The following is a 21,708-nucleotide window of genomic DNA, read 5'->3' on the forward strand; positions in this document are numbered from 1 at the left end:
TCTTATGAACCTTTCCTCCAGTCTGACTTTATTCCATTGTCACCTAGTGCCACTGGTGCACTCTGGGCACTTTGCTGCACCAACACAGAGGCTGCAGAGGCCAAATAAAATGTAGAGGAAAAAAAGAAGCGTACACAGTGTAAAACAGAAGGGAGAGAATGAATGGAATGACAAGGTGAGAGAAGAGAAAAGCCCCATGAAAAATGCAAAGAAAGTAAAAACAAAAAGACAGAAAAAATGTAAACTCACAAATGTATCATTATTTATTTCTTACATGAAGCAGCAGAATGGAAAACCGGGGAAACAGCAGAGAACCATTCACTGTCCATATCTAAATAAAAAATGGAGGGGGAGGGGGAGGACCCCACACATAGAAAGCCAATGGTCTAAATATGAAAAGGCCCTCTGTTACACATACCAGAGGAAAAGAAAGTGTTCACCCCACCAGAGAAAAACATGAATGACAGCAAAAGTCAAAATAAAATCACCTTCCAAAGACATCAAAATTGCCATTATTGTACTTTTAGCTCTAACTACGAGTGTCATATCATTTTAATATTATAATTATTACTTCATTATATGTATATATATATATATATATATATATACACACACACATACACACTTGCAATATTTAGCTTTGCTTGGTGTTCTTAGTTTCTTTGTGTTTTTTTTCTTAAGTACACTTGAAAATAATGTGATTTTTTTTCTCAGAACATACAAGAAACACACACACACACACACACACAAATTTGTTTTACAGTTGTCAACACTCGGCAGAAATCACACAAACCAACACACGTACACCTGGGTATGGTACAAATAAGACTTGTACACACTAGAGACATGTGACTGCAGCCCAACACCACTCCACCTCGCGGCACTGCTCACAGGGACGAGCTCCTCTGCAACATGTTGTCAAGGCACACATCACACTGCCGTGGCCCTCTGAGCACTGTTACAACTTCAGTTGACCATAAACATGTCATCGTCTCTTTCTGATTCCTCTCCAAGCTGCACAAGCTACATTAGGTGTTCACAGCTCCAAACACTATCACACTTAAGAATCAAAGACACTTCAGCAATGACATAATGAAAAGCAAACACCAGAAAAAAGGGAGCTATATCTTTGCATTGTGTCTGGCGGTCTCTCTTCGTGCCTGCATACAGACCTTTGTTGGCATCCACATCAGCCAGGGCCTTGGCAGTTCACATATCTACTGGAGTGTCTGCCCAGGGAGATTTAGTCTTTCCCATTGGATGACAAGGAAGACCCAATATAAAAATGACCGGGCTTGTGTAGAAGCACACCTGGGGGTGAAAATAAAATATTTGGATTTGGCTTGCATGTTGGTTTTTCCCCTATAGGGCATGTGATGGGCAAACCAAATGAAGGTGGCAGACAGCAAGTGTGGAGGTCTCATTTTTGCACCAAACATAAGGTGTGTGTGCAAACATAGGCAGGAGATAGACAGACAGTTAAACTGACAAGAGATGTTCTGAAACACATACATACATACATACATACAGCACATCTTTAATCCCTTCATATGCAGCACCCCCTTCCTCTTCTCAGGGAAAAGTCCATACCCAATGAAAGAGGAGAGCAGGGCGTGAGCTGTTGAGTTTCAGTCAGAAGTGTGGTGGGCTGCAGACTCCCAGACTCACTCATACTGTACATTAAAGTGATGCAATTTGCAAAAAACAGTGTTATAATCTCTAGTATCTAAGAGGTCCATCTACAGGAGCATGACCCCTTCCATTCTAAATCAGAGATGCAGAGAGAGAGAGAGAATAGAGGAAAATGTGCTAACAAAGGGGAGGATGTGGTGGTGGTCTTGGTGAGACGATGAAGTAGTCAGGTTTGTTACTCATGAGTATTTTTTCTTTTCTTCTGCCTCATATAAAAGGTAATGAAGGCACAGCAAGAGGCTCCAGTCTTGCTGCATGAACAATTCACTGTTTATATATTCGCAGCCCCTCCCCCTCAAAAGGGAACAGAGCAACCCAGTGAGACTTCAGGGAAATGGTGCGATGCTGTCAGGGTTGTAGATAGTTTTGCAGTGAAACTTCCAGGTCGTCCTCTGGTGGTCCAGGTGGTCCTCTGCGGCGGTGCCGGACATCAGGGTATCCCAACTTCTCCGATGTGCTTAGAAGATGTCTGGGCAGTTCTCCCAGCTGCCCTGCTCTTTGGCTTCCCAGTAGCCCCCCTTATAGAGGTGCGTTTGCTCCCCAGTGAACGGGTCGTCAAAGTGATCAAACCACAGAGCCTCATAGTTGTCTTGGTGGACACCTAAAACAGAACAAGGGGGGGGGGGGGTCAATGAGTCAGCTGCTCTATTTTGGCTGTAAAGAGTTGGAAAGATGAGATCACGGAGGGTGACATGTCTGCGGTTCCACAACCACAGAGGCAGGGACACTGTGACATTGCTGTACCCCTCACTGGGTGTAGCTATGTGCAGGGATAGTGGGTGGGATAGGAAGTCCAACAAAATCTAGCCTATCAACACCAGAGGACTGTACATGACTCAGACATAACAAAAGCAGGTACACATGAGAGATAGACAGTCAGGAAGACAGTCTGATGACAGAAGACAGATGGACAAAGGGGACACAGAGAATGTTACTTGCTTTTCACCGGAGATCCATAAGGCCCCTCCATGCCATCGACTGATGGGGAGAAAATACAAGGACATGTATGACAAAACAAACTAACCAGGGGGGGGGGGGGGGGACGACGACGACAAACCCTCAATCTGAGGTCCCTCAGTGAGACCAATGAGGCATTCTTCCAGTCCAACCTAACAACCTATAGGCCACATTAATAATAATAGCTAATCGTTTTTGTGTGGTGTATGTATCAATATGAGTATGTAATCAATTACTCAGCTTACTGTAAATACCTGCTGCCTGACAGTGTTGCAAAACAAATTCTAATATTGGCTTACGACTCCTAAATCACCTCCTGTAACTGCCAACTGCGAAGTTCAGTGATTACAGTAATATGCACAACAACATGTGCACATTAATTGCAGTGATTCATGCACTGATTATTTGGCTAGTATCAACGTTAGTTCCTCTTGGTGTTGCTGACAAGTGTACCCCATCTAAAGACAATGCACAGAGGTAAGCATTTCCTGACAAGCATTTTCTCTGTAAAAGCATTTCATGGGTAGAAAAGTGTTCAGCCTGAGTTGAATGCATACGCAGTGTTGATGCATGTGGACCTATGTGTAGTACAATTTCTCAGAGTAGTGAAGGGGTGAGGATGGAAAGGTAAAGGGTTGGTACTTGCTTTGATATGACGATGGGCCAGGCAATGTCTCAGCTGCATGGTTAAAAAAGAAATGACAGACATGAGAGAGAAAGAGAGAGGAAGAGAGAGAAAGAGAGAGGAAGAAAGAAAATTGAAGTGATGGTAATGTAAAAATCAGAGGAAAGCAAAAAAAGAAATATGCAAGTGAGCTGTGATCACAATGAATGTGCTGGAGTGATATGAAGGAGTGCCTAACTCTCAGTGAAAAACAATGAGGACTACTTGCTTGATGATGAGATGTCAGAGGATGTGGTCTCCTCTATATCAACTGAAGGTCAGAGAAATGAAGGTAGACATGGAGTAGAATGAAAGGGAGATGGACATTAATGCCAAAATAGGTAAAGAACTGATAAGTCAACATTAGAGATGTAAAATTACGATGGAATGTATCAGTGACTGAAAAAGGAAACGGCTGATTCCAGAGCCAGTTTGTTCGGATAGACCATGTACAATGATCAGCGGTATATTTAATTTCAAACAGGCGCAATCTTTTCCGATCATTCATTCAATCAATAAATAAATCATTCTATCTATGAATCTATATCAATCTATCTATGAATCTATATCCATCTATCAATTTATCAATCTTTTCTAGTGCAAGACATGGTTGTCAAGACATCTCAAGCAACTCATTTCAATTCATGGTGCATTAATATAGTTATTACTACAGTGTTTTACAATGGCTTAGAACGCAATTCAGCAAATCATAATCAAAGCTGATCCAACAACTATTGTCAGAGATGACACTGGACATATCTTTTCTAATGGCAGGTGGGCAAGAAGAGCTTTGTTTAGCAACAGTGGGGCAGCCGTGGCCTACTGGTTAGGGCTTCAGGCTTGTAACCGAAGGGTAGCCGGTTCGGTCCCCAGTAGGAAAAATGTGGGCGGGGGAAGTGGTTGAGCACTGCTCTCCCACGCCCACATCCACGACTGAAGTGCCCTTGAGCAAGGCACCTAACCCCTCACTGCTCCCCGAGCACCGCTGTAGCAGGCAGCTCACTGCGCTGGGATTAGTGTGTGCTTCACCTCACTGTGTGCTGTGTGTATTTCACTAATTCACAGATTGGGATAAATGCAGAGACCAAATTTCCCCTCACGGGATCAAAAGAGTATATACTTACTTAGTTTCAGTTTAATACTATATCAGCACCTATGGCTAGATCATGAGCTAATTACAGTAAAGGTAAATACATTGTTTCCTGACTGCTGATGTGGTTTATTATCAGCTTGTAAAGGTTAGGTAAAGTAGGATGTAACGTTAGGAATCCCTGTTCAATGTGATTGTGTTAACTTTGGCTGGACCAGTGATTTCACTGTCTACGCCTATTACAATTTTAGGGTTGGAAACTCTTAACAACAACTGAGCAAGTCTGGTGCCATTAGGCTAGTACAGAGCAGGAAAACAATATGTTTAACTGGCAAAAGCATACTATAAAAATGACAGGACAGGGGTCTTTACCCTTTAATAAAAAACATGGGTAAGCCTTGAACCTGGCACCTGTTATATACATGGTCTGGTTTGAAAAACAATCCCTTGGATCCTTTTGATCAATCAGTAAAAAATAGCAGCATCTTATGTCTCTGTGGCCCTGTTTACATTTGATTATAAAATATGACTTGATTGATAAACAGAGACACCTCACCATGTCTATCATACTTTCATACTATGTCCAGGAGATCATACACAGTGTTCAGATTTTGTTACCGCCTATGTCATTTCCATTAGAATTGTCCATTGAAATGCTTAATCATGCATTAGGTTTTATAAAACAAAAGATATATGGCCAGATGTGGCCAACACAACAACACAAATCACCATAATAGGACCACAAAATGGCTTAGCGGTCATTTACACTAGTAGTTTGCGTTGTCCACCCTGATCATATTGCCAAAGACACATTTTAAATCAGGTGTAAAGAGGGTCAGAGGTACACTGGATCACTGTATGTATGTGTGTGTGTGTGTGTGTGTGTGTGTGTGTGTGTGTGTGTGTGTGTGTGTGTCGCAGACCAAGTCAGGCATAGTATGGTTTGGAACTGCTTCACTCTCAACATACAATATGTAGGAACACAGGCAAAGAGGTGTGCAGAGGGAGAGATGGATGGATGAATCAGGCAGTATGCTGGGTGATACGGGGAGAGATAATCATGAGAGGAGTGCTGAAGAAGCGACAGAGAGAGAGAGAGGGATAAGGAACTGGACTGGGAGGAAGAACTGAGGCTAGTAGAGAAACAAAGGTGAAGAACTAAAACAGGCCAAGAGAAAATACTTGCTTTTCTCAGAGGTTTCAATAGGTTCAGATGAAATCTCCTCTCCATCAGCTACAGTAGATAGATGGATATAATATGGCAAAATCAAAAATGGATAAATGACCTAAAATCAAAATGCCACTGCCAACTAAGTTCTATACAGAAATTCCACAGTTTTTATCACCAGTTGTCCAGTTGCGGCACATCCTCTGGAGAGATAAAGAGCTCAATGCTTTTTTGTGATGAGCTGGACTCTTAGACCCATAATAACTAATACCATAAAGGCTGGTGTTGCTCCTATATAAATAGCACTAAAACTATTGGAAGAGAAAATAATAAGAGGGAAAATGTTCTTGTCAAATGTAGGCTTGGATCGGTGTGTGTGTTCTTGTGCAAACATATGCCTATGTGTATGAAGAAGGCAAAAAGAATGCGAGGCAAAAAGGAAAAGAAGTACTTGCTTTTCAAAGGCGTGTCATTAATGGAGTCCTCAATGACAGCTTGAGAGAGAAAGACAGAGACAAGAGACGGACGGGGTGAACGACACAGACAGACACAAAGACAAGTTCACACATCAACTTGAGAGTTTTTTTTTTTTGTTTGGGGGGGGGGGGGGTTGGGGGGTGGTAAAAAACACTCTCGTTCCACTCACTGCAACCCTCTCTCTCCTTCTTACCCTCCTCAGCTGGGCTGGCTGTGCGGGCCGCCTCTCTCTCCCTCTCGCGGCGGACGGTGCGTTGCTTCTCCTCCAGCCGCTGCTTCTCGGCGTTGGCCTCCTCCCAGCGGCCCTGCTCCATCATCCGCTGGTCCGGCCGCCGCCGGCTGTCCGTTGGGGCCACGCCGTCCTCCAACTCGTTCAGCGTCAGTGCCAGTGTGGAGAAGTAGTACATGTTCTCGGCCCCCTCCCTAGAGCACAGGGAGCAGAGGGGGTGAGGATGAGCAGAGGACAGATGACGAGACATGGTGGCGGTTTCATGGTAATAAAAGCAAAGCATTCATTTAGGGCCATGCCTGGGGATAAAACATTTTGTAATCAAACATGTGCTTCTATGGATATGCTTTACAGAAACGGAACCTTGTGATACGATCACAAAATAATAAAACTATTATTATTATTATTATTATTATTGTGAAATCATTCATAAATGTTTTTTGAAAAATTAAGTTATTATGAAAAACCATAAAACAAGCTTTCAGATGATCCCTTTATCATGACCAACATACTATTTATTCAAAGTGTTCCGATTGGATATGTGATCACTTAAGGTAATGAAAAAAGGAGGCGCACACAAGGCTTGTGTGGAAAAATGTGTATTGTTTTGTTTTGTAACTTTTCGGCTACAATACACATTTTTCCACACAAGCCTTGTGTGCGCCTTCTTTTTTCATTACCTTAAGTGATCACTACTTTTTGGGAGCGGACGCACCAAGCAATACACGGGTCAAAAGTGTAGGCGCAGACGCCGACGCCGACCTTGCTGTTTTTTCCTTTACCGATTGGAAATGTCAAAGTCAGAAACTCCAATTACGTGACAACTGAAATGTGCCAATTACGCGACAATTTATTTGACTTCACAGACACATTGTGTCATGTATGCTTGCATTATGTGCTTTTAAAAAGCTCCAACAAAAATGTTAGTTTTGCTACCATGGCAAGTATTGTTAAGTTTGTAAAGTGCAAATCATAGACTCATTGTTACATATAAAGCAAAGTGTTGTGCTCACACATAAGCACTCACTCTCACAAACAAACAAACAAAACACACACACACACACACTCACGGCAGTGGGGTCTTTCTCCAGATCTCGCGGGCCTTCAGTGTTTGGTAGACGGTCTTCTGGCGGCCCTCTGTGCCGTTCTCACCTCCCCTGCTGCTCTGCATGACACGGGACAACTCCATCTTTTCATCCCATGTGCCTGAGAGGACATAGTGTGCCTTGCCCTCCTTATCTGTTACCACACCCGTTACCTGAGCAGAGGGAGGGAAGGAGGCAGGGAGGCAGCCAGTGATAGAGAAAGAGAGAGTGAGAGAGAGAGAGAGAGAGAGAGAGAGTGAGAGAGAGAGAGAGAGAGAGAGAGAGAGAGAATGATTGACTTTTAAAAAAACCTTTAATACACCATGTCAGGTTATATGAGAAATGAGATCTTAAACATCAAATCCTTATCAACTGTAATCACAGCTCCCCTGATACACCAAACTTTTTCAAAGGCTGGGATGTTGTCCATTAGCTTAAAAGGCATGTTTTCTTGTAATTCCTGCCAGGGGCTCACCTTTCTGGCCACATCTCTGGAGAAGTAGCTGTATGGAGCAAACTTAAGGTGACAGCGGTCTCCAGTCTTGTGATTAATAATATCTATTTCTCCTGACTGAGAGAGAGAGGGGGGGGGGGGGGGGGGACATCAAGAAATTAATTTGTAATATGAAATTATTATAATTATAATATGACACCACTCGTCATTGCATATCAGAATCTGACTTTCTTGATTGACTGTTCACATTATATGTTGCTAGTAAATCGGATCGGATCTGTATGTCCGGGTGGCGATTCTCATTTTTGGTCTTACATTGGTTGCTATTAGGGGGGAAAAACATAGGCTACAATATGAACATTTTATAAGAACGTGTCAAATACTCAAGTCATACTGTACTCAACAAACAAACATTGAATGTGGAATTCTGTAAATGTACTACATAGCAATTTGCAGCTGTGGCACAGGATTTATATAAGTAATGAGATGGTGTCAGAGATGGAGGCTCATCAATACTAAGGGACATTATTGCACCTAGAAAGCAGATGCAACAAGATCTAAAAAGGAGTTTGAAGAACGAGTTCAAACTCACCTGGTCTATCCACAGCTTGCCAACTATGATGTTATGCACAGTGGTGGTGACTTTCTTCCAGGTGTAATGATTTTCACTCTTCTCAAAAATACAGTGAATGGAGCCTATGACAAAAAGAGGGAGGAATACCTTAGGCATAAAGCATGAACATCTACCTATATTACTGTGCTTAATAAAACATTTCTTCACAGATTTTGTAACACAGAACACTGTTTAAGTCACATACATACACAATGAACTAAAGGTACATTTTACAAAGTCAATGTAGCCTATAAATGCATTATATAATGAAATTATGGTATTAGTCCAGTTCTAACATGATACCCTAAAAATGGGGACAACCATTAAATAAGGTCATTTGAATCTTCTTATTTTAAGGGTGGGTGGGTTGTTAGTTGTCTGTGTGTAAAATGTGTTCCTGCAGGCACCCCTCAAAGAGAATAGTCTCTCCAGAGAAGCTAGATACTATAGGTCCTCTGAGGGCAGTCACATGCTGTTGGTCTCAAAATATGGATCATTCAGAGCAAAACTGTGGTGGCAATCGTTCGGTCTCATGGACCCAAAATGATGGGCCTAACTTAAGTTCTAGACCCAGTGCGAGCATCCACACCCAGACAGGCATTTACACACTCACCCAGAGGCATGATGGAGAGGTATTTGCCCCTAAATTTGCTGGCAAGTGTGATCTCTTGTCTAAGGGTCCAGCCTCGGTCTGAGATGGCATGATGGGCCGCTGCTGGAGGGTGGTGGCTCACCTATGCAGAAACAGATTCAATGGGGCGTTTACAAGAGGAACAATTTTCAATTCAGAGGCTTTATCAGCCAGAAGTCTTGATTCCCACGCAGGCATTCAGTGCACTACTCGGGTAGCTGGGGCGTTTACAGGAAGTGGTTGCGGTTAGTGGATCTAATCTGATGCAGCCTTTGCTTCGCATCATCAATTTCAACCACAAAAAAGATATATTTCCTTAGTGGCAGCATCAATCATAGACCATAGATTTTCAAGATGACTTTAGTCACTAGTCATGTTACCATTATGCTAAGGCCACACCAATAGTTGAACCAGATTGGATATAGGAGGGTGCCCCTAAAAAACGCACCTGTTCACAAAGCGAGCGGAAGCCACTTTCATGGCGACGGTCTAGCTCAAAGGTCTCCCCCAGCAGAGGATTGAAGGGCTTGCCCGTGCGGTGCACAGTGGTGGAGTAGGAGGAGACGGTGAAGGCTGCCACATAACAGAGCTGCTCCAGAGAGCTCTGGCACTTAGCTGCCTTGTCCAGCAGCTCCGAGTACTCAAGGTCCTCAGACAGCCGCTGCAACATGGAGATGGGCTCGTTGAAGTTCACCTATGGACAGAGGAGGAGGACAGAGGAGGACAGAGGAGGACAGAGGAGGAGGACAGAGGAGGAGGACAGAGGAGGAGGACAGAGGAGGAGGGAGGGCACCACAGAGAGGAAGAGAGGAAGTAACAGAAATAGAACAGAGAGGAAGAAACAGAAATCAAGGAGAGTAGATAATAGGACAGAGAGAGGAGAGAGAGAGAAGGATGGGAGATAAGGAACACAAGATAAGATTGAAGGAGTGCAAGATTAAAAAGGAGGTGGGTGAAAAGAAATGAAAGGATGAGAAGTAAAAGAGGGATTAGTGGAATCGACACTGGCGAGTCATTTTCTGTTCCTAGTCCTCATGTACACCTGCATCCATACGTCATTAGTCACTCTGGCCTAATCATCTCTACGCAGCTATCTCTCTAATCTCAAAGCATTACAATCCCATTAACAAACAACAGAGGATGTCTGAAATGATAAATCTGCTTTACCCAAGAGGTCCAAAGACTTTTCGAAATACTTTTCTATATTCATTACGATAATTGTTAATGATTAAGGATTTTTTTCTTAACACATAACTGACACAGATTAACGGAATTATTAACCATCAACTAACAAGATGTCTAGTACAACAAGAAAACAAAATAAACAATGCTAATTTTACAGGCAATTCCACTGCTAAAAGTTCACTTAATCATTACTTTTTTTTAAGGCTATGAACTGAAGGATCCTCACATTTATTAAATCTCTCCTATAAAAGCAAATCAATACACATATAAACCTACTGAATTATTCATGGCACAAGATAAAGTAACATTACACAGCAAGACAATCTGATTACGCAATTCTACTTTAGAAAAGGAGCCACTGGCTGTCTCATTGAGAACCATACATAGTACAGTGCTTAGAGACGAGCGCCATGTCTTACAGGCATGGGGATCTTGGAGAGCTCTTTGCCGATGCAGTTCTTCATGATGCTCCACAGGTTGAGAGAGTAGTTGGGCTTGTCGGGTATGCGTGTCCGCCTCTTCTTCACGGGCTCCAGCTCCTGTGACTGAGGGGACTCCGGATTGGACGCTAACGACTGTTCATCTATCTGCAGATAGCCAATAAGCGAGAGTTATGGCTAATACTACACTTCTGTGTGCATTTTCATTTTGAAGCGTGATTTAGCGACCGCACATCCAAACGCTTACCGACTGGTCATCCATTCCAAGCTCACTGCTGATGCCGCTGACATTGCTGCCCGATCTCCTGACAGAAAAGTTGTGAGAGAGCGAGAGTATGAAGAGGGTGAAGAAGTGGAAACGAAAAAGACAGGACAGGAGGAGGGGGAAAAAAACAGACAGACAGGAAAGAAGAAAAGGGAAGAAAGGGGGAACAGAGGGCACACACTTAGGTCCAGTAAGACACATATATAAGACAAACTCACTACCACAAGAAGGAACTGAGAGGAAAGAGTGGGGTAAAAGTGTGGAGACTGTCAGAGAGAGGGACAGTGGGAGGAGACCTGTGGTATTTGGGGTCGGCAGGGACGGTGATGAACTCCTGAGGGTCCTCCATGGCGTCGAAGAACTCGTTCTCATCATCCTCGTCACTGGCATCTCCCTTCCCTGAGCTAGGTCCTGACACAGCAAGAAAGCAAATGGGGTTAAGAGAATGAGAGACCAAGACAGATATTGAATATTTGGCTAAGTGGAACAGTGCACATGAGCTGTAGGGAACTGTCCACCAACAGTGTGCATGAGCTATAGTCAACTTCCTTCTTTATTTTCAAGGCAGAAACACTGTGAGAAGACCCACTGTGCGCAAAGCTGGGTTGCATTCATCTACACAGAGCATTGTAGCATTCTAATGAGTTTCACCATAGGATGCTGCACCAAATTATATCATTCTGTCACATACTGTAGAACTCCACTGCTGTGGGAATCAATCTGCAATGAGTAGTGGCGGTTAAGTAGTGGTGGTCTGAATGATGAGTAATTTTCTTTACGGTTAGTGCTGTGGTTGTTCCATGATGCAGCACTTTATGTCTCTCAACGCCCTCTCCATGATGTCATCCTGCTGGGACAGCCATTACACCGCTTAACCCAAAAGTATACTTCAGCAAACAAAGTCTGTTTGTGGCCTGCACATAATACGGATGACGCAAATGCCTTCATCCACACAGTTCCATCCATGCAGCACCAACATGTTGTCTGTATGGACACATGTGTATGCAAGACCTGGCCTCAGAATAAAGAAAAAACTAAATCTTTGTCATTATTCATTCAACAGATACTTTTATATGGGGTGCCATTGATAGAGCCTGGGGAACTACTGATATAATGAGTTTTGTTAATTTCATGTTTCAGCTAATTATAGCTGATTCGGTTTATTACAGTTCCAGGTGGGTAGCAACTGCCATTTATGTAGAGATGTAAATGGCTATGAGGGGGCAGACAAAACTATGTAGTTTAAAAAAAATAACAGTCTTTACTTAGAGATTCACATGACACAGACACTTTTGCACAGAAAGTCTCAGCAAAAAAAGAGTAAGCTAAGAGTAAGCAACTCCTGTGTATTGCAGTACTACGTAGTGTAATGGCATTCCTTCACAGTACATGCTATGTGGACCTCCACTATGGGCAGTATCGGTTCGGGCAAGCTCTAGGCGCCTGTGTTACCTTTGCCGTCTGCGTCGGGGTTGCTCTGTGAGGGCGGCAGCACGGTGGCGCCCCTGAAGGCCCTCTCTAGGTGGTTGTGCTGCTTGGCAAGCTGCTCCAGCGTCTCCTCCAGACGCACACGCTGCTCCCTCTCAGCCTGCAGGGCCTTCTGCCAGCGCTTGCTGTGGGCCTGAGCCAGAGCCAGGAAGTCCCGACAGGCCTGCACATGGACAAACACAACGAGTTAGCGCAGGACTGAGAGTGAATTACTCCCTACAGTGCACAGAAGAGGGTGCTCCTGGTGTGGCCTGGTGTGTCACATCTGTCCATTCATGAAGTTGGGAATGACACCTCTTTAACAGCTCAGGATCTAAAATTGCATGGATGAGCTCAGGATGGAGTGTTCTCATTGGATAAAACAGGATGATAAGGAAGTATAAGTGAAGTGACTGGTATTTAGCAGAAGCTTTTATCCAAAGAGTCATGGACTAAAAACGGTGGGATCGGAACTTGAAACCAGGCCACTGCACCACCACAACCCATAAGACAAGAGGTGATATGATACAGGCTATTAGAGGGTCCATGGAAACTTTCTTTGTAATTGTCCTCCAAGTTCATTCAATGAGAGCAAATTATTTTATTATTAATATCAATATCAGTCTATGTTCAAGGAGTTGGTACCATCCTTAATAGGAGTGAAAACACAGGTACGGAAGCACGAGTCTGGTGCATTCGGGCGTGACTTACATTGATCATGGCATTGGAAGTGATGCGAAAGAGAGTGGCCCTCTCAGTCACCTGCCGGATCTTATCACCTGTCTCTCCACCTAGCTTCACACCCTCCAACTCTGACAGGGACCTGAGAGAGAAAAACATTGAGGCAACATTCAAAGAACCACACACATTTGCATTTACATCTTTCTCCCTACCTGTCAATCACCTCTAAACATGTAATCTTTCAATTTCTAAAATGTTGACTTTTCCAAAAATTAAAGAAAACACATTTTCACGCAAACCACCAATTTCCTGCATTTGGTTGCAGAAAGAATTAATTGGAGGCCCCAAAGAAAATAAGTTCACAACTACACAAGGGGCCCGTTTCCCCGACATGGATCGATTCTTGAGAGATTTTGAATTATAAGATTGACTGAAAAAAGCTTTTAGTCTGGGACTAGGCTTAATCTGTGTATGGGAAACAGGCCCTAGGTGTATAAAACCGACACAGTGAAAACAGGATTTGCTACAGCTGCTGCATCTTTGCATTTTTTTTTTTGTGGCCACAAGCCCTCTGGCCCAACTCACGCTGATAGCTGCAGTTAACACCCAGGCCAAAATGACAAGATATGGTGAGAAAAGACACACCAGGAGACTAAATCGATGGTTACGTATGTAACCGTGGTTCTATGAATTTCGGATGACCACCAGAGGCGGTGCTTTCAGCACCTGGATTACCATCTCCTGCACGTGAATGTGATGTAAATCCAGGTGCTAAAAACACCGCCTCTGGCGGTCAGTAGAAATGAAATATAACTGACCTTTGCAGAGCCGAGCCATGTTTGGCAATGAGGTCATTGCAGGTGCTGAGGTCCTCCACCTTGCTGCCGAGTGTACGCAACGTGGACTGAACCTCAGAGTTCCGTGACGACCCGCTCTGACCGGCGGGGGGAGGGGTCATGGAGCACTCATCGCCAGAGTCATCTGTGGCAGAGGAGAGAGTGAATGTATGGACAAATAAGAAATAAAACCACGAGGAGTCATATCCAGGTAACACATACAGTGTAAATATTTACAGTTTGATTCTTGTGACAGATGAAAACACATAGGGAGGCACAATAATATCGGCCTGACATCGGTATTTGCCGATAAAAGCTTCATAACTTAATTATCGGCATCAGTCGATATGGACATTTTTGCCGATGTGCCTGGCCGATAAGGTGACCTGTTAATTATGTGCACGCGAAGCAAATGTTTACGTTCCTATGAGCACCAACAACATACTTCAACATGTTGGCTGTGTGGCCAAACCAAAATAGTTGATTACACCAACTATCACTACACTATAATTCATAACCTTCTTTGCTTACTAAAAGTACCCATTTTCTCTCCAGATAGCACACATTGTCCCTTATCCATTACCTTTGATATTACTTCCTTTGGCTTGTCAGTGCCATTTCAATTGTAATGCGACCGGCAAAAGAGCACCAGACAGAAAACTACTTGTTTACAATAACCTGATTAACAATGACTTGAATCCAAGATGGTATTTACCAGAAACTGAGAAACATCAAGTGGTTTTCCTTATAGTACTAATAAAATTATAATATTCTATAGTTTTCATTGCACCTTTAAATAGAACAATACAGAACAACCATTCAGATCTCAGCTACAGTTCAAAGGTCGCAAGGACACCCAATAAATCAGGGATAGAAAGCACTTTGGCCATATCAACACTACGTGATAGTATACAACCTGGAGGAGTCTATCAACTCTTAGAATATAAATAAATAGGTGTAAAGACCAGCAGGCAACTAGATACAGTTTGCCGAGTCCGCAGAAACAGCATCATGACCGAAAATCGCATAGGTCCCAGAAAGATCAGAATTTCATAGCAAACTATACAAGTTGACAAAAAGAAGTAATAAAAACCAACACCCAATATCAGAACTGCAGCCACAGAAAAAAGCTACAGGTAAACAAAATAAAACGCTGTCTAGTTCCAGAGTCTAGGAGATTAAATTATCTTTCCCTCCTGATGTTAATGTAGATTCAGGAACAGTAATAGTCCTTAGTTTGTGGATATCTGTGGTCTTGTGGTTAATAATCAATCCCTATAAAAGGTAGCCAGAGATTGAATCATGCGGTACTTAACATGGGCCCTGAGTAAAATAAAGTTAATTCTAAAGGAATTTGAAGAAGCCCTTTTATGATTTTATTTGTTATTACGGTTTGCTTTTGTTTATGTAAAGCACATTGAATGACCTCTGTGTATGAAATGCGCTATATAAATAAACTTGACTTGACTTGACTTGACGCATTGACATGAGACAGGAATAGAGGCAATAAACATGTGGTAGAAATGTAGACTTTCCGAATAGCCAGAGTACTTAGTTGGTTGAAGCTTTATTATGGACTAATACTGTACAAATCTCTTCAAATGTTTTTCAGGCCAAAGACCCATTGGCTGATAAACATGGTGGAGGTTAGAGTACAGATTAAATCAGCTGTCGGTAACCTGGCAACTGCTTTTTGTATTGCTATCTTGATAGGCCGTCCAAAACAAAGTTAATACCTGGTACCTTGATGCCTGTTACTATGGCAAGTAACTTGTTAGACAGTGGATGGCAGCGATGCAGCTGCCTTCAGTTTCGGACAGACCCACAGACATTCTTACCCACAAATACAAGCAAAATAGACACACTGTAAAGCCCTGAATAGATGAGCACTGATGAGCGCAAAAACACTCTGCGCATCCAATTCAAGTTGTATTGATTGATGTCTAACTGCCCCCCCCCCAACCCCACCCAGCCCAGTTCCTGACCTGACTCTGCTTGCATCCGGACAGCCTTGGCCTTGGCCAGTTCAAGTGCGGTGATCCATCGCTGGCGCTCTACCTCAGAGCTGGCCTTCAGGTGGTAGGTCTGTGCCCCACCATTGGAGATGACAAAGTTGCAGGAGTCTTCCACAACAATGTTGGCCGTGGCTAGGTTTATGGTACCACGGCATGTGTGGCCCATTTCCGCTTGGGTCCTGCAGGGGAAGACAGACAGACAATGGAGCTGAAATATCAAAGGCAGAGTAAGTTGTTATGGTTCACAGTGAGATAAGATATATAAAGATATATATATATATATATATATATATATATATCTATATATATATATATATATATATATATATATATATATAAACACGTCATCAACTATATCATCAATATCACTATTATGACAAATTGGCAATAATGTGAAGGAATTTTACTGGGATATCAATAACAATACAACATGGTCCATTCCTAATGTAGGCTAATAAGGATAACGAGGCACATGAAAATAGATAGGCCTATATCCTGATGATAGAAAGCTGATGCAGTGCTAGTTCAATGTTTAATGACTGACAGTAGTAGTAGGTAAAGATCTATTCAGAACCTAGACTGCCTACTCAAGTGACCTAGGCTAGTAAGCATTACAGTAATCAATATTTGCTTGCATGGTGTTTCAGCATAGCTCGGCAAGTCACCACCAAAACAGTAGAGAGTCTTGTAAACTGATGATAACTCCAGACAGGTGTTGCCGCTGATGTTTGAGAGACAGCTGAGAAACCCTTTCTGATATAGGCATTTCTCACGGTCGAAAACAACACTCTATTTTATCCGATTATTTCAATATATCGCCCTGGCCTACCCTTCCTCTACTTCACACTGGCAATATAGCACGTGAACCATCTTTGCCAACCCTGGAGAAATTCACAGAGCTACATCACTCAATGGCCACATTAGTTCCATGCCAGCCAGACACACAAACTTGTCCAGCGCCAGCATTCACAGGGGACAAGCTAAAGTGGCTCAATTAAGGACTGGACTGAATTATGCAGACAACTGGACACTGAACCTGAGTACTGAAAGCAAGATACAGTGTCAACTAAGGGAGCACTACAGTACTCAATTCAATTCTCACACTTAATCAGCCAATGAGAAAAGCCTTGTACACACAGGATCCAAAGTGCCTAAGACTTGCTGAGATAGTGGAACATTCTTAACACAACAGTCAAAAAAGAAAGGAGCACATTAAGCAATAGTTAAGCAGAACAGAGATAGCTCTAAAAGTGCTGAGATACACTAAATCAGGTTTTGGCCATACTGCATAGCACTGAAGAGCAGTATGTGATGCAATGAGCTACTTGACTTTATAGGTAAAACCATTCTATATAATGTTGCAGCAAGTAACGTTATTCAAGTTATGTAAGTCAAACTGGAGCACCAACCAGACAAAACAAGCACTGAAACTGTACACAAGAGTTGAGTCGCAGCTCTGATGCCAAGCAGGAAGAGCATCTAAACAAGCTCTAGATCCTGCTGAACTACTTTGACCACTTAAGACTGTAGTCACATGATACTGTACAAACTAGATCTTTCAAAATATGCCGAGCAGACTCAGAGGGCCGTATAGATTCGGCCTGGCAGTCCAAGTCACTTGGCAAAACAGCTACAGCTATGGCAAAATAGACTATTTTGCAAGCAAAGCTGTCAATTGCTGTTTCTGGACAGAGTTAATGATGCAGACACTGAACTCTGTATATTGTTGCTTTGCAAATAAAAGCTGAGGACATCTGCTTCAGCAAAGTCTATGCGACCAATTAAAATGCCATTATTAGCCAAACTGCATTTGTGTTACACACATTAACACAACAACATGCAGTTCTTAATGCCCTGGCTTCACATGAAGACACACTAACACAATTTCACAAAGGTGACAAAACATAATAGCTGCAAACCCATCCTCTATGAGGAAAAACTCATAGACCGTAAGTAGACCACACAAATGGCGTGTTGCTAAACTCGCTGTCTATGAAGCTTTACACTTTCCTTGTTATTAATATAAACAACGCAATGTATTTCATATTTTACTTACCTGTAATATGACAGCAAACCATTGCTCAGAACGAACCATCGTCGCTGGTAACCCTTGATGTAATTCGTCCATTTGAAAAGCCAGCCTTTGTAAGTGTCTCCTGGTGTCGGAGTGGGCGCCTTGGGCTCCGACATCACGATAGCCCGTGGCTTCACAATGTGGTTTTGAGGCCTGCAGAATAAAAGTGTCCAAAACAGTGCTCGTTGACTGTCGTTTCCATGTAACACTAAGATCTATCTGTTACCAAATGTAAAGCCCGCTCTCAGCCAACTTATTCCACTCAATTTACTGGGTAACAATTCTACGTGGCAAGCACCTTCCTTAAAACCATGATAATGTTACAACAGTGGGCTTTGGTGCTCAGCTTCAGGTTGAAAATCTCACAACCAATAACTGTTGTGACACGTTTATCCCTTGATAAACAACATTGGCTAACTGAAAACCTTTTGTAATACCTATATTGATATTGCAAGAAATGCTAAACGGATAGCCTGTGGATGGAAGGATTTGATTGTCATCTACTTCTCTGCCTACAGAATTTCGCCTACGTGTACAAAGACGGCTAATATCAACATGGCTAGCGAGCGACATTTCTGCCATGTCTAGGTTAACGTTAACTATTCGCTTGACGCGAATGAGCTTTACGTGTCGTGGTAGGTGAACGCATACAACGGTCCGTTAATTTTTACTGTTAATTCACTGAGAGTGTCGTTATGTTTTAGATTAATGTCATGATCTACCAGGGGAAACATTTGTATTGAACAAGCGGTGAGGCCTGTTTAAAAAGTCGCAGGCCTGGGAGTAGAGTACATCAGTACAGGGGGTTAGCGGCAATGACAACCTAATAACGTCAGCTACCAATGTAGGTCGGTGTGTGCAGAAAATATCAAGGCTTAATTACATTTTCTCAACAATTATAACACTAAATTGCTGGTGCGTCTGGTTAAAATCCTTAGAGTACAGATTAATTTTATTGAAGTTAACGTTGCATTCCAACGAGTAAGCTTTCTGGTAACTGTTTGGCTACTAGCACTAAAGCACCGAGGTTATCTTAGCTCCGGTTCTTGCTCCCTGCCTTGCTAGCTAACGTGCCTCCTAGCTAGATGGAGATATTTCAAATGACAGTATGCTAGTTAGCTACCAACCTGGGTTATCAGGAGTTGACAGTTCTGTTTATTGACTTAATTCAGCGGCAAACATTAAGGGAGGACTCCAATAATCGAAATGTATTCATAAGACATCATATTTGATGTAACTGAGGCTTGCCATTTCCACTTACCTGTCAACATACAATCCCGTGGAAAGAAGGAAGTCAGCCTGGTAATGTCCACTCGCGTGCAATTCTGAGTGCAGACTGCCCTGCACTGTTACACCGCCCACACCATTCCAGGAATGAGACACATTCTCCTTGCAATCCCTTCCTGTGATTTCGTTTTTCGTAGGTTTTAATCGTGTTTAGTTAAATATTATTGTGTCAAAACCTATATAGTCAAATAGTTTTTCAGTCTGACTTTAATGTGGGGTAAAGACGATATGGTCCTCGACTTCTGAATATGACAGACATTTAATTCCTTCAGTTTTTGTTCTTAAAATGTATGCAAATAATTCCATTAGTTAGATTAAATCTACATATTTGCATTTGCAATTTGCATAAATATAGCATCTTGGGAAATTTGTAATCCAGGAACAATTATTGTGTTAAAGTAAGTAGTTAAGGCCTTCTAGTTGAATGTCATAGCAGCCCCTTGACTATGAGAACCAAGAAAAAATGTGTCCGCCTTATGGTCCGCCTACATAGCCTACGCTGTTGTAGGCTAATTTCCTATCTATTTCTTGAATTTCCCCTTGGGGATCAATAAAGTATCTATCTATCTATCTATCTATCTATCTATTTAGGATTTAAAAACATCTTACAATATATTTATTTAATTTTTATTTGTAATTTTATAGACAAAAGGACCGTTTTAGTGTGAAAAGGTAACCACAAAAATAGACAAAAATGAACAAATCATGTTTGTAGTGGTATTAAATTAAAGACAGTCTAAGCTGGGTAACGTCACTTCTGTTGACGTTCAAACAAAACAGAAAGCTAACTTGCTACTTCCTCCCCCTCCAGCAATCAAAACTCTCCTAAACAGCATCTCTTAGGTGATTTGCTGGAACAGTTTGTTATGTTTTTATGGGCAAGGTTTGCCAAAGTTGTTTTGTGGCCATTTTTGGAGCCTGGGTTGTCCACAGAGATCGTGTTTTTTTTTTTTACAGGACACAGGCAGCTAGCAGATGGTAAGGTGATGTTTGCTGTAAGTGGCAAAAATGAGTTAGCCTAAAAAACGTATGACATCGCTTAGAGTGGTAAACTTGGAGAAACCTAAAGGCTAGGCTATTTATTCATTCATTCATCAATTATTTCATGTTTTTCTTTCATCTGTGATCATTCTTTTTTTTTAGTCCTACTCTTCTTCCCCAACTTCTTGAGGCATAGGTTGATAGTCCTCATCTCTGTTATCACATGAGAGCTCCAAATCTCCTCCTCCATAGCCTAATTCTCTCCTAAATGTTCCAAAAAATCCTATGATTTTTGTCCTGGTGTCCATTATAATGGACGTTCATTAAGGCACTATCATTTATAAATGTAAATAATTTCACTTCTTTCAACTTTAATCATATGATTCCTGACATTTTTATTAACAAGAACATATATCTCATAATAAATAGACAATATTGGCTTCTCTTTCCTTATCTCCTTCCATAAAATGTGCTTGTTTCAATGTCAGCCATTTTTGAGAAAAAAAAAGAGGAGGTTCCCAGCAACCAGCAGCAATTCAACTAAAGCCACTTCTCAAAAAGAATAACCTGGATGCCTCCTTGCTGAACAATTACAGGCCCTATCCAATCTACCTTTTATTGGCAAAATTATTAAAAAAAAGTAGTCTTTAATCAATTAACCACCTTCCTAACATCAAATGGATATTTTGATTACTTTCAGTCTGGTTTTCGGGCAAATCACAGCACTGAAACAGCTCTCATTAAAGTTTTCAATGACATACGCCTCAACACAGATTCAGGTAAAACATCAGTCCTAGTGCTACTGGACCTTAGTGCAGCATTTGACACTTTTGATCACAATATTTTACTACACAGACTAGAACACTGGGTTGGATTTACAGGCATAGTTATCAGCTGGCTAAAATCATATCTACAAGAAAGGAGCTTCTTTGTTGCCATCGGAAACTGTACCTCAACACCAATGTCCTTGACCTGTGGTGTTCCCCAAGGGTTGATCTTGGGGCCACTATTATTCAACCTCTATATGCTCCCACTTGGACAAATCATCCAAAATAATTTGATTTCATACCATAGCTATGCAGATGACACACAAATTTACTTAGCTCTGTCACTAAACGACTATGGTCCTCTTGAATCTATGTGTCAGTGTATAGAACAAATCAACACCTGGATGTCTCAAGCTGAACAAAGAAAACACTGAAGTAATTATATTCGGTAAAAAGGAGGAAAGACTTAGGGTTGCCACTCTCCTTGACACAAAAGGGTAGAAGGCAAAGGATACTGTTAAAAATCTTGGTGTATTAATTGACAGTGATCTAAATTTCAACAGCCACATGAAAGCGATTCAAACTCATTCATGCATTTATCTCCAGCAGGGTTGATTACTGCAATGGACTGTTCACAGGCCTTCTTAAAA

General features: G+C 42.1%; 1 protein-coding gene across 4 annotated transcripts; it reads right to left on the reverse strand.

The window, feature by feature from the left end:
• osbp (oxysterol binding protein) lies at window positions 1-19,383 on the reverse strand. 4 transcript variants are annotated; one of them, XM_076294665.1, is made up of 17 exons: window positions 19,285-19,383; window positions 18,006-18,176; window positions 15,920-16,128; window positions 13,917-14,079; window positions 13,129-13,240; window positions 12,403-12,601; window positions 11,247-11,361; window positions 10,933-10,987; window positions 10,665-10,832; window positions 9,509-9,754; window positions 9,043-9,163; window positions 8,409-8,512; window positions 7,838-7,933; window positions 7,348-7,535; window positions 6,242-6,471; window positions 6,027-6,065; window positions 1-2,293 (listed from the first exon to the last, which is right to left on the reverse strand). In XM_076294665.1, exons 2-17 carry the CDS (start codon window positions 18,137-18,139, stop codon window positions 2,151-2,153), a joined length of 2,322 nt encoding a protein of 773 aa, XP_076150780.1. In that variant the 5' UTR covers window positions 18,140-18,176; window positions 19,285-19,383; the 3' UTR covers window positions 1-2,150. The 4 variants fall into 4 exon arrangements, with proteins under 4 accessions (XP_076150780.1, XP_076150779.1, XP_076150782.1 ...); XM_076294664.1 differs by having other exon boundaries at window positions 10,933-10,990; XM_076294667.1 differs by lacking the exon at window positions 6,027-6,065.
• Between the last annotated feature and the right edge of the window lie 2,325 nt (window positions 19,384-21,708).

The sequence above is a fragment of the Alosa pseudoharengus genome, unplaced genomic scaffold (assembly GCF_046254945.1).
Source record: "Alosa pseudoharengus isolate Yale_2024_CS ecotype anadromous, Long Island Sound unplaced genomic scaffold, YU_APseudo_1.1 YU_APseudo_1.1_scf_2, whole genome shotgun sequence".
Classification (NCBI taxonomy): domain Eukaryota; kingdom Metazoa; phylum Chordata; class Actinopteri; order Clupeiformes; family Clupeidae; genus Alosa; species Alosa pseudoharengus.